This window comes from Haemaphysalis longicornis, unplaced genomic scaffold (genome assembly GCF_048455015.1).
Source record: "Haemaphysalis longicornis isolate Haplotype H1 unplaced genomic scaffold, Haemaphysalis longicornis Haplotype H1 scaffold_8, whole genome shotgun sequence".
Lineage (NCBI taxonomy): Eukaryota > Metazoa > Arthropoda > Arachnida > Ixodida > Ixodidae > Haemaphysalis > Haemaphysalis longicornis.
The window spans coordinates 125,387,887-125,402,559 of NW_027526445.1; the positions used below are offsets into that span (position 1 = coordinate 125,387,887).

The following is a 14,673-nucleotide window of genomic DNA, read 5'->3' on the forward strand; positions in this document are numbered from 1 at the left end:
GACTCACCCTGACTTTGTATCGAGCATTAGTTATCTTCCAGGTATTAGTGATCACTCAGTATTGCATTTCAGTCTTCAATTCTTCTTGAAACGCGTTAAACAAAAGCTTAAACTGATTCGTGATTATAGTAAGGCTGACTTCGACGTCATTAATCTGAATGTCGGCTCATATCTGGACACGCACCTAGAACGGATTGATGACCGTAGCGTACAAGAAAACTGGAACTTTTTTTTTTATTGCTTGAAAAAATAACCGAGCTTACCAATGCGCACGTTCCCCTGAGGCGTATTCGCTCTGATGGAAGACCCCCATGGTACAATAGGACACTTACTCGTTTGTTAAACAAAAAGGCGCGGCTATTCCGCAAAGCGAAATTTCACAACACTAGTGATCGCTCGGCGTCATATTTTTCTGCTCGAACAGAATACACCAGCTCAGTACAACATGCCAAACGGCACTTCTTGAACAACACCTTGCCGGATATTCTTCGTACGAACCCGAAAAAGCTTTGGAGCATTGTTAATACTAAAGAAAACCACGATATTGTACTTGTAGATGACACAGGCGAACCTGTACCTCCCGCGAAGTGTGTGTCCGTATTAAACAACGTTTTCGTTCATAATTTTTGTTCAGCCGTTCTAAGCTTTATACCAGATCTTGTTCCGAGTAGCTTTTGTGCCATGTCTCCTGTTGTGTTTGAGTCTGTTGGAATTGTAACGATCATTGAGTCATTGAAATTGACATCTTCATGCGGAATAGACGGCATCAACTCAAAGTTTCTGAAGCAAACTAAAAACTACTCATCCATTTTTCTCGCAAAGATTTTCCAGCAGCCCCTAAATAGCGGAATTTTAACACGAACGAGACTGGAAGATTGGCATGGTCGTCCCGCTGTATAAATCAGAAAACAGACACTTACCTCTAAACTACAGGCCAATTTCACTGACAAGCATTCCCTGCAAAATTATGGAGCACGTCCTGTATTCGCACATTTGTAATTTTCTTGAGTTTAATTGTTTTTTCAATTCCGCACAACATGAATTTATGAATTTAGGCGTTCTTGCTCATGCGAAACACAGTTACTTCACTTTACTCACTCACTCCATACCTATCTTGATAGCAATTCTTTGGTTGTCTGTATTTTCCTAGGTTTTGCCAAGGCCTTTGATAAGGTGAACCACGTTTTACTAATGACTAAACTTGCCGCCCTCAACCTCGATCCCCAGTTACTGCTATGGTTAGAACATTTTCTTAACAACCGTTTTCAATATGTCACGCTAAATGGTTTCGACTCCCTACTTAATGAGGTAACATCTGGTGTGCCTCAAGGTTCAGTTCTAGGTCCCTTACTCTTTTTAATATATTATAATGATCTTTCTAACCATGTGTCTTCTTCAATGCATCTATACGCATACGATTGCGCCATTTATCGTCAAATCAGGAGTGACGACGACAAACGCGAACTGCAGCCTGACTTGAACAAAATTGTGACATGGTGCGAAACATAGAAAATGGTGCTTAACCCCCTAAAATGCAATGTTATGCGTATTTCTCGGCATGACGTATGTTCAGCTTTTTACACACTAACTAATGTGCCACTAGAAAACGTGTCATCCTATGGTTATCTCGGCGTCACCTTATTATCAGACCTAACCTGGAAATTGCACATTGACTCCGTCACATCAAACGCTAATCGCATGCTGGGCTATTTACGACGAAATTTCAGCCAAGCTCCTGCCTCCCTAGAAAGTTAACACTTTACCGAACTTTAATACGCTCGAAACTAGAAAACGTTGCATCTATTTGGGATCCGAGCCAAGCTAACTTAGTTCATTCTCTAGAGCTAGTGTAAAACAACGCAGTGCGGTTTATATTGTCAACCTATCAACGAGCAGCCAGTGTTCCATCAATGAAGTCCAGTTTATCTTTGCCTCTCCTGACCCTGCGCATAAGATATTTTCGTCTTTACCTGTTCCACAAAGTATACAATCATAACTTGCTGCGCAGCTTGCTTATACCGCCACCATTCTATTCGTCCCGTTTTGATCACATGCATAAAGTTGGAATCACTCATTTACAAACCAACACATTTTTTCACTCATTCCTACCCTGCACATGAAATGATTGAAACCGCCTTCCTGCAGATCTAGCATCCGTAACAGATCACACACTTTTTCGACGCTCGCTATATGCGTATTTGGTTCCAGATGACCAATCATAATTTGTTTCTTCTAGTTTTGGCGCACAGTTGCCCTTGTATCTGCATTTATCTTTTATTTTGTATGCTTTGTTCAACATATACCACTCGGTGTCAATGCTTGTGTTTGTGACATGCAACATTGCCACCTTCCGTTCCTATTTTCTTTTTCTTCTTTTGCGATGTGCATATATTTTGCTTTATGCCTTTCTGATGTGAATATATTTGATTTTACTAATTGTTCTTGATTATGGTATTTATGTCGCGACCACGTATAGTTTGCCAATTTAAGAGATTTTGTGTAATTTGCCACATCTGTCCTTTTTTTGTATGTACTCTGTAAACCACTCTTCTCTAGAATGCTTCGGCGATTGAGAGTAAGTGAAATAAATAAATGAATAAATATAAACATGGCGGCTTACTGCAGCCTCTAGAATGTAAATTATTCAATTTTAGCTCATTAACCCACCGATATCAATTTTACCGTCCAATTCTGTGTCCCCCTGGGCGCATAACCTCACTGTAGAGGAGGTCTTCACGTACATCTAAGCTTGTATTTTAATAACACCTGTCTAATTAACTTTAATCAACGTGTATAATAACGACCACAAGGCCGCAGTGACCGTCGTCGTTAAGTGACCATGAGTGCGAAGCACTGCTGCTCATCCACACTGGCAGGGTTCACTGACCTCGAAGCTTTTTGACGCTACCACCACACCTAGAGGATGCGTGAAACGTGGAAAGCCGGAACAACCACGGATCGTTTTTCTGAAGAACCAGGAACACCCCCAACGCGGAAGGGCAAACCGGCAGAACGTGGCGCGACAGAAATTTGTATTCTTAAGGGTATGCCCTCCGAATACTCAAGCACAGGAAAAGTTATGCATTCGGAACCGGTTCAAGTCTGACAGCCCGCTTCGACATTTCGCCGTCTCCCCTTCGTGCCCGTCGGCGCCGTGGCTTAGTTGGTTAAAGCGCCTGTCTAGTAAACAGGAGATCGTGAGTTCGAATCTCACCGGTGCCTCTAAGTAGGTTTTTTGCTCATCGGCTTCTTCAGGTCTCATTTTGTTGTTTCGCCGACGAATAAAAGCCAGTGTGCAGCAAGTCGTGAACATTGGTTGACTTCATCTTTTTTACCATTCTACCATACGCAAAATATTATTGAATAAATTATCCCTCTACGGCTGCTACTGCTCCGACGCTCAACAAAGTTTTATTTCATCGCGAAATATCACCTGTCGTTAACTGGGACAACAGTCAGAATAGAGAATAAAATGAGGGTTTCACGCAAAATTTGTTCGCGTGGCTTTTACGAACGAAAATTTGTAGTGTACACAAGTAATTACTATTGGCTTAATATTTCGGGGTGTATAAACCGCGAGCGATCGCTCCTTGCCTTGACATTTTTCTCAGGAGTCAACAAAAATTAATAAATATTGGTCAGAAAAGAGATTAACTTATGATTTAGCCTTACCCACACCGCCTATAGCTCGACCTTTGAAAGCTATGATCCGGGTTACGTTATTCTTCCCTATTGGTTAGTTAGTAGTTACGTAAGGTGTTCTGACTAAACCTCATTTTGAAATGAGTGAACGTAGACAAGATTTCAAAAAAAAAGTAAAAAACACTCGAACTTTAAGCAGTAGCACAGGATATGAGCCTTGTGACCACAATTTTCCATTTGTCGTTTTCCTATAGATTTTTCTTTCCGGTGTTTATTAAAGGACTAGACAGGATTACAAATTTCGTGTTTACTGGAATCTTTGGTGGTTTATTTTCAAGTTCAAAATCTCCATTGCGCGGCGCAGGATATTATCGCGTTGCTTGTGACAATCGGTAACAAGTAAAAGCTATTTGTGTTTCTCAAGGCAAGCATTTGGAAAACAGTCGTGTACACACAACAGGAAACAACACACAAGAATGAAATATAATCCCGGGATAGTTTATTTTAACGCAATTCTTTGTCAGTGAAATTAATACCAATTTATCCGCAATGAACCCAGGAGTAGCCTTATAACTTTTGATAGTTTATAGAAGGGCAGAACAGGACATTAAAAAGGAAAAAAAAGATATTCCCATGTCGCATAAGGTCTTCGCAGCATCATGAGACTTCAACTTGCAGGTGTCCGTTGAGGATATTCAACTGGGTCGCATGGATTGGAATCGTGGCGTACACCCTGTGGTGTTATGCCACCTGCGATGTCAGTAAGTGCACAAATTTTCTCTTCTTTTTCTTTTTTTGAGGGTCGAAAGAAACAGGTACGCCAACGGGGAGATAGGGAAAATTGTAGAAGACAGCCATAAGCATACTTTCTCTGTAATGTTGTGCCAAAAAAGGATTTGTGAATGGATGCTGTGAAGGGGTGTGGCGGGGAGTGCTACTTAGGTATGGGGAAATGCGCGCTTCATTCTTTGAATGGAGTATTGAAACTGCGTGGCTTGGAATAGCAAGAACATTGCAGCGGTTATACTGCGAATTGCGATGGCTGTGTGGCTGATAAAGGCGAAATACACACTAATGCCTTTATGCAACCATCTGGAAAAAATGAAAGCCGTTCCACTCAATATGAAAGCTGTCGGAATTGCAGAGCAGTGAGTCGCCATAATGGGCTGTATAGCGGCATTATCCGCTCGGCGCTACCACCCAATGCCTAGCAAATTTCCCGCCTTCGCAGTCCTCGCGCTCCCCCTGCCTGAAACTGCGCCAGCGGGAGTTGTGTTCTTTTTGTGCTTGCTTTTCCTGCCACACGTGCCGGCGTTGCACTGCCACTTTTTTTCGCTTACTATATAGAAAAGCTAACCCAACGAGCGTTTCTAAATAAATGAACGCGCGCGCTTTTTGCCTCAAATGTGCCTGCAGTTTTCTTTGCGCTAAACAACAGGGAGAGGTATGACAAGCACCAATGTTTCACGCGTTTTGAACGCTTATGACTATATAAACCGCTTGGCTTTCGAAGCCTCTGGGTCACGCCGTGACGACGGAAGGCAGTATGGCTCAACTTGGGTCCAGCGATCGAGCTGCGGCCACAAGGAAAAGACGACTCCCTAAGGTGCTCTGAATTTAAAAGCAAGCACCATGGTGATAGTGGATGAACGGATTTGCTAACACCGCACGCAGGCGCGGCACCCGCACAATGTGGGAGGTGAGCAGCTAAAATGTCTGGTGAATATCTAGCGTATTCTAGGGGTGTGTTGTTACGGTGTATGAATCACCGCGTTGAATACTTCGCACTACACTTAAGTGTCATAAAAATCGGTAACACGCACCTTGAACGAGGAGATGAAGCCCACAAGTTTCTAACTTAGCAAAAAAAAGAATAGAAAAGCGAGGCGTCAGAGGCATAGAGGACGCACGCCAGCTGCTTAATAAGCTCTGTCTTCTACGTCATCGGCTCAGCAAGAGGCACAACTGGATGTTGTAGGCCTGCAGAAGTTAGTTGACCTGACCCGCTAAGAATGTGTAAATAGAGGGCGCATCAATTCAACTTAAATGAAGGTGGCGATATTTGAACGTAAGAAAGGAAGATCTAGAGAGGGAGAGAGAGAGACGCGATAAAACATCTGTGTTGTTCCATCTCGAAGCCAACTTAAGTTGTTACAAGTCGCCGCAGAGGCCGGTTTTTTAAATGTCGTAAAAAGCAGACGTCAAAAACAGATGGTTACATCAAGAATGCGACAATTACAACATTATTTGAATGTAACATGCCGCTCTTATCTATTAACCAGCTGCGGAATTGGTTGTTGCTTCTTAACCTTGACGAACTAAAGAAGGAACCAATGGGCGGATAATCTTTGGGTCCTGATGCGCTGTAATAAATGTCTCCATAAATTTAGGAAGGTGCCGTAGTGGTGTGGTAGCGAAAGACGACGAATCAGGGCCCGTCAAACGAAACTCTTCCGACGATAGAGGCATCACTGGGTGATCTGCACGGTATTATTGAACTGTACATGCGGTTGAAACGAAGTGAGATAACCCCGCCTGACGCCTTCTACGGCGGCAAACATGAATACAAGGGCGGTAGTACAAAATAAAGAGTATAAAGATATATAGTTTCTTTTAACATGCGCCGTAAAAACATGTCTGTTTGCTCTTTTTTTTTCGCGTTCCCTTGTTTTTTGTTCGGAAAGCAAATGAAAAATTATATCCTCGTGTCAGGCCTTGGTTGTGCGCCTAGTGGCCACTGATTATACAAGTTGGGGGATTGCCGATGTCGCTAGTGCTGCTGAAAGAAACAGTCCTTATGTGACTAGTGCATTTAAATGATCCGTTTATTTGTGCCGGCTAAGCAAACAATTGCGGGCAGGCGATGGTAAGCACAAGCGGAATTTGCGTCATTGTGAACGCCATTCGGGACGAGTAGCTGAATAAACGCGAACAAAGCGCTGATCCAAGTATGCGCGCAGCGCTTTTGATGCGCACACATAGCACTCTCGCTGACGAAAAACACAGGCATTACTCACAATCAGTTTTAATTGTTGCCTTCAGCAGCTCGCGTGCAATTATTGAAAGCAAACGAGATAGAGAAAGATTAAAAAGAAAAATAAGACAACGAAAAGGCACCGGTGAGATTCGTACTCACGATCTCCTGTTTACTAGACAGGCGCTATAACCACTAGGCCACGACGCCGATGAATGTAGTGTTGAGCGGGCAAGACAGTACCCAAGCCTGCGTTTCTACTTCGAACAGATCCCGAAAGTCAAACGTGTCTGATTTTATCATGAACTCGGCCTACTCTCTGGAATACTAATATCTGTCGTGCGGCGTGCAACCGGTCTGCGCTTCCTCATTGGACTCGTACTTGCTTTTGAAAAATGATGTCCTGTTTTTCAATGTATGAACGCTGCTTTTCACGTTTTACGGATTTTCCAGGATGGGTAATAATGCCAAAGTAATCCTATAGATAAGTATAGCGGCGTGCTGCGCTATCATTCAAGCCCGACAGCTCTTGTCCCGCCGTCCTTGTGGAGCTATTCGAAAATTCAAGATGTATTGTGGATACTGAATGCCTTGGCTGTTGCTTTGCCCAGTACAGATGGAACGTTGCGTTAACGTTGTGCTGGCGTAAAGAGCCACCGATTTGCCTTAAGTTTTCTCAAGGGACCGGTATGCCAGCCGGGAAGTGTGCAACCGTACCGGGGATTCTAAAGACTCTATTGGTTTGGAACGGCTCTTGTCAAAGTGTTAACGAGGTTGGATTTCTCGGCGGCCACAGGGGGGGCGACAGCCGCTGTCATGCTTGAATTATCGGACGAATCGCCGTAATTGCATATGTATCCTTTTTATTGCGTAAGGAGTAGATAGAACAGGTCGACAAAATGTTCGCGCGTTCTTCCAGTTTTCGTGTCGCTCTGTCAACCGGGGGAGGGATTAAAGAACACAGAACACAGAGGGGAGGTAAGGGATGGAGACAGTTGCCTTCGCAAAGCTGGCGACGTTGCCATGGAGACGAGAAGTCATTGCGCGGCTCGCCTGCTGCCTCGACGGGTTTTGTGAATCCCTCCGCCATTAGAAGGGGTTGTAGAATCGCGGCAGCAGGCATCAGGGCAGGCGGTGAAAGAGGACAGAATGGGAATGACGGCGACGAAATGCCGATACAGGTGGACAACAAAAGCAACGATGGGCAGCCGATGCCGTAGCGAGCGAACTTGCGCTGAGATGGTTGGAGCACTGGGACCGGATGTAACGCAGTGCAAGGGACGCAGGAGAAACGCCGAATTGCGGACTTTTGAAGCCGGAGCATGGGGTGCGCATCGGAGCGAGCCCTAGGTTTGCGAAGGAGGAGGACGAGATGCCCAAATTTCCCTAACCATTCATTAGTAAATCTTCGATTAACATTTTATTGTCTTTGTTTTTGCAACGAGTGGGTGCACTGTGCAACCCGATACCATAACGGCGTAGAAAATGTCCAATTAAAAAATTACGCGCGTAAGTCATGGATACCTGCGTGGTTCTTTTTCGCGCTTTGATATTTTTCCGTTCGAGGAGAAAAATGGTCTCTACATTATTTCTTGGAGTAAGCAGTGTTTTAAGTCATGTCACCAAGTTTCTTTTTGTTCTTTCGCCTGGTCACCAGTCACAATATTTGATGCCAAGTCAAAAGATTTCTCCCGATTTATCCGAATACCCGTGAGGCGTTTGAATACTCTCGTTTTACTTGTTCCTGCTTTGCAAACCGTTGCCCACCTGCAATGCTACAGGAAGGCTGCGCTAATATTTGCTGCCCAAGCAGCAGGCTCACTTCCTATATTGTCGTGGTTCGGGGCGTCGTTTTTATTGTGAAACATGCCATGATCATCATGGCCTCTATTATTAACATTCACTTTCCGGAAGTGTCGGCGCCGTGTTCGAGATACAAGAGCCCTGATTATCGCGAGTCAAGCTACGGCCGCCCACACAAAGAAGGTACTTTGGATAACGTACCCATAACAAAATCCGAGGCAAACGAATAGTTTAAGTGGCGCAGGTAAAAGACAGTAGTCTCTAATTCTGCAGCTGACCAATCAGGCTGCAGATGATAAAAAAAGCCAAAGGAGGTATGGACGGATTCGTCCCGGATGTTTTTCGTTACGCTTTGTCTTAGTGCAGGCCCCGTAGACCATGGGCACGGCACGCTGCAGCAAGTGAGTGATCGAGGATTAAAGGGGCCCTGTAAAACTTTCGATAAGCGCTTTCACTCTTTCCTTTGCGCCTGGAGCCACTGCGAAAGCTGTATATCGCCAGCACGGAGTGGCTCGTCGCACCAGATACGCCTTCCATTTCTGCTTTGTTTTTGTGGCTTTTTTTAAAGTTGCTATCTAAAAGCGTTTATCGCTGAAACTGACCGAAATCCGACCAACAGACGCTACATGGCCTTAGTGACGTAATTTTAGCCGTCGAAGAACGTCAAGACCGGGAAAGAGAGAAATATCATTTGAGCGAGTTTACAAGTTATCTGATGGGCATGGAGCAGTAATTTTTGGCTGAGGTACTTTGCGACCCCCTAATCTAAGTGCTGGGTATGTTGGATGACTACATTCTGTAAGCATTTAAGATGTCAAAAAAAAAGTTGAAGAAAGTGTTGCAGGGTCCCTTTAAGAAATCGCCCCTCCGTTATCTATGCCCTAGCGTGGGCTACAAACAGCTTTATTAGAAACAGTGCTGCTCTCATAGCGACATCTGTCTAGTGCAGGGGGCTTATACAGCGGCGTTTGCGTTATTATCCATAGACACTACTTGTGGCCAACTGCAGAATAAACGTGGGCGGAACGCTGGGGAAGTCACATGGGAAGTCACTTCAACCACGTGCTTCCCTTCATAAAAAAGGAGTCATCGCTCCCGATTAGTTTCTAGTGTCTTATTGTGCAGTTTATCCGCTACTCAGAAGAAGCAAACGCGAGGGGTAAACTCTGAAACCAGGCGAAAAAAAGATCACTGTTAAGGCACCGGTGAGATTCGAACTCACGATCTCCTGTTTACTAGACAGGCGCTTTAACCAACTAAGCCACGGCGCCGACGGAGGGATTGGAGAAAAGACAAGAAGATGTCGAAGTGTGCGATTAGATTTGAACCGGTTCCGAAAATAAAGCTTTCCTTCCGCTTGGGTGTTTGCTCTGGATACTCCGCGGAATACTAATTTATGCCTCGCCGTGTACTGCCGGTTGCCACTTCCTCAGTGGATTTTTACTTGGATGTTTTGAATAATGATATGCGCCTGCTCAATGTCGAACTCAGTTTTTTACGTTCTGAACCTCCTAGAGGAGGGTTAATCATGCGAGAAAAAAAGCAATGCGCAATTACAGCAACGAGCTGCTGTATAATACAAGCATGACAACCCCTGCTGCGATGCCCTTGACAAGCTATAAGATGTTAAAGTGATTGATTTGATTTGATTGATTGTAGCGTTTAACGCGCCGACGCGAAGCAGGCGATGAGGCGCGCCGTAGTGGAGGGCGCCGGATTAATTTTGACCACCAGGGGATCTTTAACGTGCGCCGAAATCTCGTACACACGGGCGTTTTGGCTTTTCGCCTCCATCAGAAAAACGGCCGCCGCGGCCGGGAATCGAAAAGATGTTAAGGTGGCACCCGATGATTTGGCCATTGCTCTTGCTTGTGTGGGAGGGTCCTTTTCTTCATTGTCACGTGGACGTTCAGAGACCATCATTTGCCTTAATTTTTCAGTAAGTGATCATTTTCACCGCGGTTAGGTTGGTCCGACAGTATTCCATGATTTTATGAGAGTTAAAGCCACCGAGGAGTTCTACTGGAGAGGAAAAAAACTATATTTCGGGGCAACGTGAAGGTCTTTACAAAATGAGCTTAACGAAGAAGGTGACGTGCAAGCGACAAAACCCATAGAGTTTGTTTGTTCAAAGCCTACATACGCGCACACAGTCATCAAGGTGACGCAAGCTGTACGGCTGATGCTTCCAAGAAATCAAGAGCAGGGGTACGTATTCTACCATCAGGTCGTACGTCGCAGCAAGGTCGATAAAAATGGTAAATTCACCCGCTCTCCACAATTTCTCGGTACACATTTCTTCTAGAAGAACACGTCTCCATCAAATTTACCATCTCAGCAGAGCACGTGTCGATGACAGGAGATAATGCATCCTGCGCTTGTTGCGCACGTTGCTAATGCTAAAAAAAACCCGTGAAATATATACTCCCGCTGAAAATCTAGGCCAATACGCTATGTAAAAGTGGATGCCCGGCGAATATTTTTATGACATAACGTTGAGGTGAGCAAGTTTTATATCTCTTGAGCGTTCACGGTGGTCATCCATACGAGAGACACATGCGTACACGCACACTTTTATTATGACTACTGATCTTGAAAATGATACGTAGTGATACACCGGTGAAAATGCATATCCAAGTGTAGGCTTGAGGTCCTAAGGATATTTTGAACGGCGTGCGACTTTGATGGGCAGCGCGTGCTAATATTAGACACACTTCTGCCGACAAGCGGCCATACCACCTTCCTGTCTGCACGAAAAAAAGGTTTTCATTATCAGCCGTGGGAAGCTCGTTTTCTAATTCCTCACCCAACACAACACCTCGAGCTTCGAAAACGCGTGGAGCCTCGGGATTTCCTGTTCTTGGACATGAAAAGTACAGTATTTCCTAGCCGTATAAGCTTCGTTTAAAAATGACCACGTTATGGCCGTAGGTTACTAGACGTATAATTCGGTAGAAAGACGATATGAGTTTGCCAAGGTTTGTCTATTTGGGTTTCGTAGGCTCCGTCGGTTACCAGGCAGTCAAAGGGCACTTTTGTACACTTGGAAGCAGTAAAAGCGTAACCGATATTTCTACCCACTGGCCTTTTAGAATTCGATCAAGCTTTCTTCGACGAGCAGGTGGCGGGCCAAATATCTTTGGTCATAGAAATGCCACAACCTTTGACATTTCTTCGGTCAGAGAAAGCCTTGTGCTTTCACTTTGAAGGCGACGGTTGGAAGATTTATCTGACCAGCGTTTATGTTCCTCGTAGAAGCCCAGGCTGCGGGCATTTCAGGTAGCTTTCTCAGTTTAAAAAAAAGGCAATGCCATCTCTTGAATCCAGATCTATGATGCTTTGGGCGGAAATTATATAAGGGCGCTTTCATCCAAAGCAAATCTGAGGAAGTACACGGGAGAACCATGGGTCAAAATGCATAGCTGTGAGCAACCCTAGTCTGATAAATTTGTAGGCGAAGCTACTGTAATCGTCAATGAACCTTTGCCTTTTCATTCGTGGGATTGGTCATTGACAAAATACTGACTCGATAACAGCCTGTGAATTGAAGGAAGTGAAGACTGGTCCTTTGCCAAATGACGTTGCCTTATGCTGATGTATCTCTGCCTAGAACATTTTTGTAAGTAAAAATTGCTTTCATGTGTTAAGTTGTCATTGGTTTCGTGACTAAATTTGTGTTTCCGACTATGATAAGCTACGTCCCAACACCTAGGTATCACCTTTCCGAAAGTCCTTACACAAGCCCATTACACAATATTGCCGCGAACCATATACGGGTTTGTTTATTTATTGTTTGTTTTTAATGCCCGGCCGCACCCGGATCTGTTATCTGTGTCCTATGCGAAGCGCGTGTTCCATTCTTCATTTTTATGCCGCCCGGGCTATCTCATTCAGATAAGCAGAGTGTTTCGCCCTAACGCCGCTATTCCAGAATAATGTTCTGTGATCTACAATGTTCTGGATGTGAATCGACGGTTCCAGAAACTCTCGCGCCGAAAGATAAAAGCCTGTACAGCAGACGCCGCGGCATTCGATTCCGCGACGCTCGCCGACGCAAGTCACTTTGTTGACCGCTGCTTCGCCGCCTCTGTATTCTTTTGAGTTGTTAGGGGAGCACAAGTTCGCTCCAATAAACTTGTTCCTCCTTCAAGACAACTGCGTCGTCCTTGGCTTCGTGACAATATGGAAATCACATTGCTTGGCGTTAATTCGTCAGCGTACTCGCTGACAAATTCAATGCAGAGAAAAAATCCACTTCATTATAATTAAATCTACAGTGTGGTGCAAAAGATGGTCACCAATAACTAATTCTGCAATTTTTACACTAAGGCGGTTCCGATCATGACAGGTACGGAGAAAAAAATTGTTCAAGGGAGAACGTTTAGCTTGACAGCCTTTTAAAACAACTGCTTCAAGGGAGCCAACCAACCGACCTAGCAAACAACTCTGGGGCTGTATGCACGTAAAGGGATGTCAGGGATATAGAAGGTGAGAAATTAATACCTTGCGCAAGAAATAGATGCAGCGAGCTAGATGAGCGGATTGAGAACGAGGCAACAATGGTACGTAAAGGATTCGCATAATGTACGCTGGTTGTACTAATGTATTTAGATATAATGCAAGGAACAAAATTATGTTCAGGAAGTGGAACTCCGCAGAGTAGTTCAGGATGGCTCGAGTCCCATATTTTAGTGAACAATTCTTCGACGCTCTTGGAGCTTAGCCATGGCTGTATTGTCTGCTGCATTCAGAAGGAGGCGCAAAAGATATCTAAAGCGGTCAATCTAGTTTCACCGTCATCTCCCTGCCCTTCCCTGACTCGTTTGTTCTTTTCTTCCCGAGCGCAGACACAAGTGTGCCCAAGAAGCTGGACTACATGTTGAGCCCCAGCCCTTACGGCTTCACAAAGCCGTGGGTAAGTTTGAAATTCGCAAACAATTATATTGAGTTTAACAATGGGTCATCTAGGATGCAATATGTTTCAACACTGAGTATGCTGAAGCACCATGCTAAGGGAGCAAAACCGGAAGTTGGGCTAGTGGTGCATATCTGGAGAATGTAAAACGCTGAGTAACCACGGGCGGGAGCAGTAACACTAGCACAGCGCTGGTGAGGGCAGCGAGAACGAACGATGAGGTGGAAATTTTTGTTTGTTTCCGAAGTGGCAAGAAAAAATATTTCTTTGTGCTGAATCTTGTGCATTTTTTGTTTATTGTCTTCTAGCTTGTTGATCTGTGCTTGTACCGAATGTCCACTCCTGCCTAAGGCTTTGCAATAAGGCTGGCAGTACTTGTAAAATAAAATAAATTAAATAGTAGAGCGGTCCTTGCCGCAACAGATGACGCTTAACTCCTTGATGGTGCCTGACCCCGCCACAGCAATGCCTTGAATTCAGATACAACCGGCTGAGGTAAATCGAACCACGTCGGACGAAAGGGCCGGGGACACAGCATGTTCGGTTGGTCTCGTCTCGGCGTGTAACGGCTGGTCTTCAGCTGGTCGTGAAATGGGGATATGGGATCGGAGGTCGTGGTCTAATACCGGTCTCGGAAGGGCTGGCCCTGCCCAATACGGCCTCCGCAACCTCGACGGTTTCACCCAGGCCGATACGATCCAAAGCTGGAGCCAGGATGGGGATGACGCCGAACCTGCAGCATAATGCTATGGGACGGGAATATGTAAGCCGGCACATACATACACATGACATTGTACACTTTACTTTTGCTCTCTCTCTCCCATGTAGGACAACACCGAACAAGAGTGGAGAGAAGGGAGGCACTTCCTTCTCATGGCGTGGCCCTGGCTTCTGGGGTACACCGTGACCGGAAGGATCCTATCGCACACGCTACCTTGGGTAAGAACTGTGACGTTGCGACGAGATTTGAATCATCTTTAAGACACTGATGCATTTTAACTAAACTAAACTTCGTAGAAATGTCTCCGTCAACCTAAACGCATGACTGCCGTTTTTTAGGTTTTAAAGTACAAGTCGTTTAGCATTTTAAGGGCTATGAGGGTAAAAAAATATATCTCATTTTGCCGCTGAACTGTTACCAATAGTACAAGTTGCATATCTGTCTTGAAGAAGTTAATAATAGCGATGTACTAAGAGTATTGTTACGATTGAGCCCGCAGTTGGGCTTTGTTTCAGTACTCCTCGGCTGTGCGGCGAAGCCACTACGTGCGCTTTTCGAGCAAGCCCCACCGTGTCGGTGACTCATGTTTTCATGCCTGGACAAGCCTGGGTCTCCGTT

The 14,673-nt window shown here is 44.9% G+C and overlaps 1 protein-coding gene and 3 non-coding genes across 7 annotated transcripts in view; 2 read left to right on the forward strand and 2 right to left on the reverse strand.

The window, feature by feature from the left end:
- Positions 1-14,673, forward strand: part of LOC144149950 (protein-cysteine N-palmitoyltransferase Rasp-like) — a 45,132-nt gene that overhangs the window by 4,046 nt on the left and 26,413 nt on the right. For all 4 annotated transcript variants that reach the window (XM_077681701.1, XM_077681698.1, XM_077681700.1 and 1 more), the window contains exons 2-4: positions 4,321-4,403; positions 13,267-13,334; positions 14,163-14,273. In XM_077681701.1, the coding sequence (XP_077537827.1) occupies positions 4,321-4,403; positions 13,267-13,334; positions 14,163-14,273 (262 nt within the window). The remainder of the gene's footprint in view (positions 1-4,320; positions 4,404-13,266; positions 13,335-14,162; positions 14,274-14,673) is intronic.
- Trnat-agu (transfer RNA threonine (anticodon AGU)) lies at positions 3,149-3,222 on the forward strand. The gene has a single exon. It is a non-coding gene; the product is annotated as a tRNA-Thr (tRNA).
- Trnat-agu (transfer RNA threonine (anticodon AGU)) lies at positions 6,754-6,826 on the reverse strand. Its single transcript has one exon. It is a non-coding gene; the product is annotated as a tRNA-Thr (tRNA).
- Positions 9,617-9,690, reverse strand: Trnat-agu (transfer RNA threonine (anticodon AGU)). The gene has a single exon. It is a non-coding gene; the product is annotated as a tRNA-Thr (tRNA).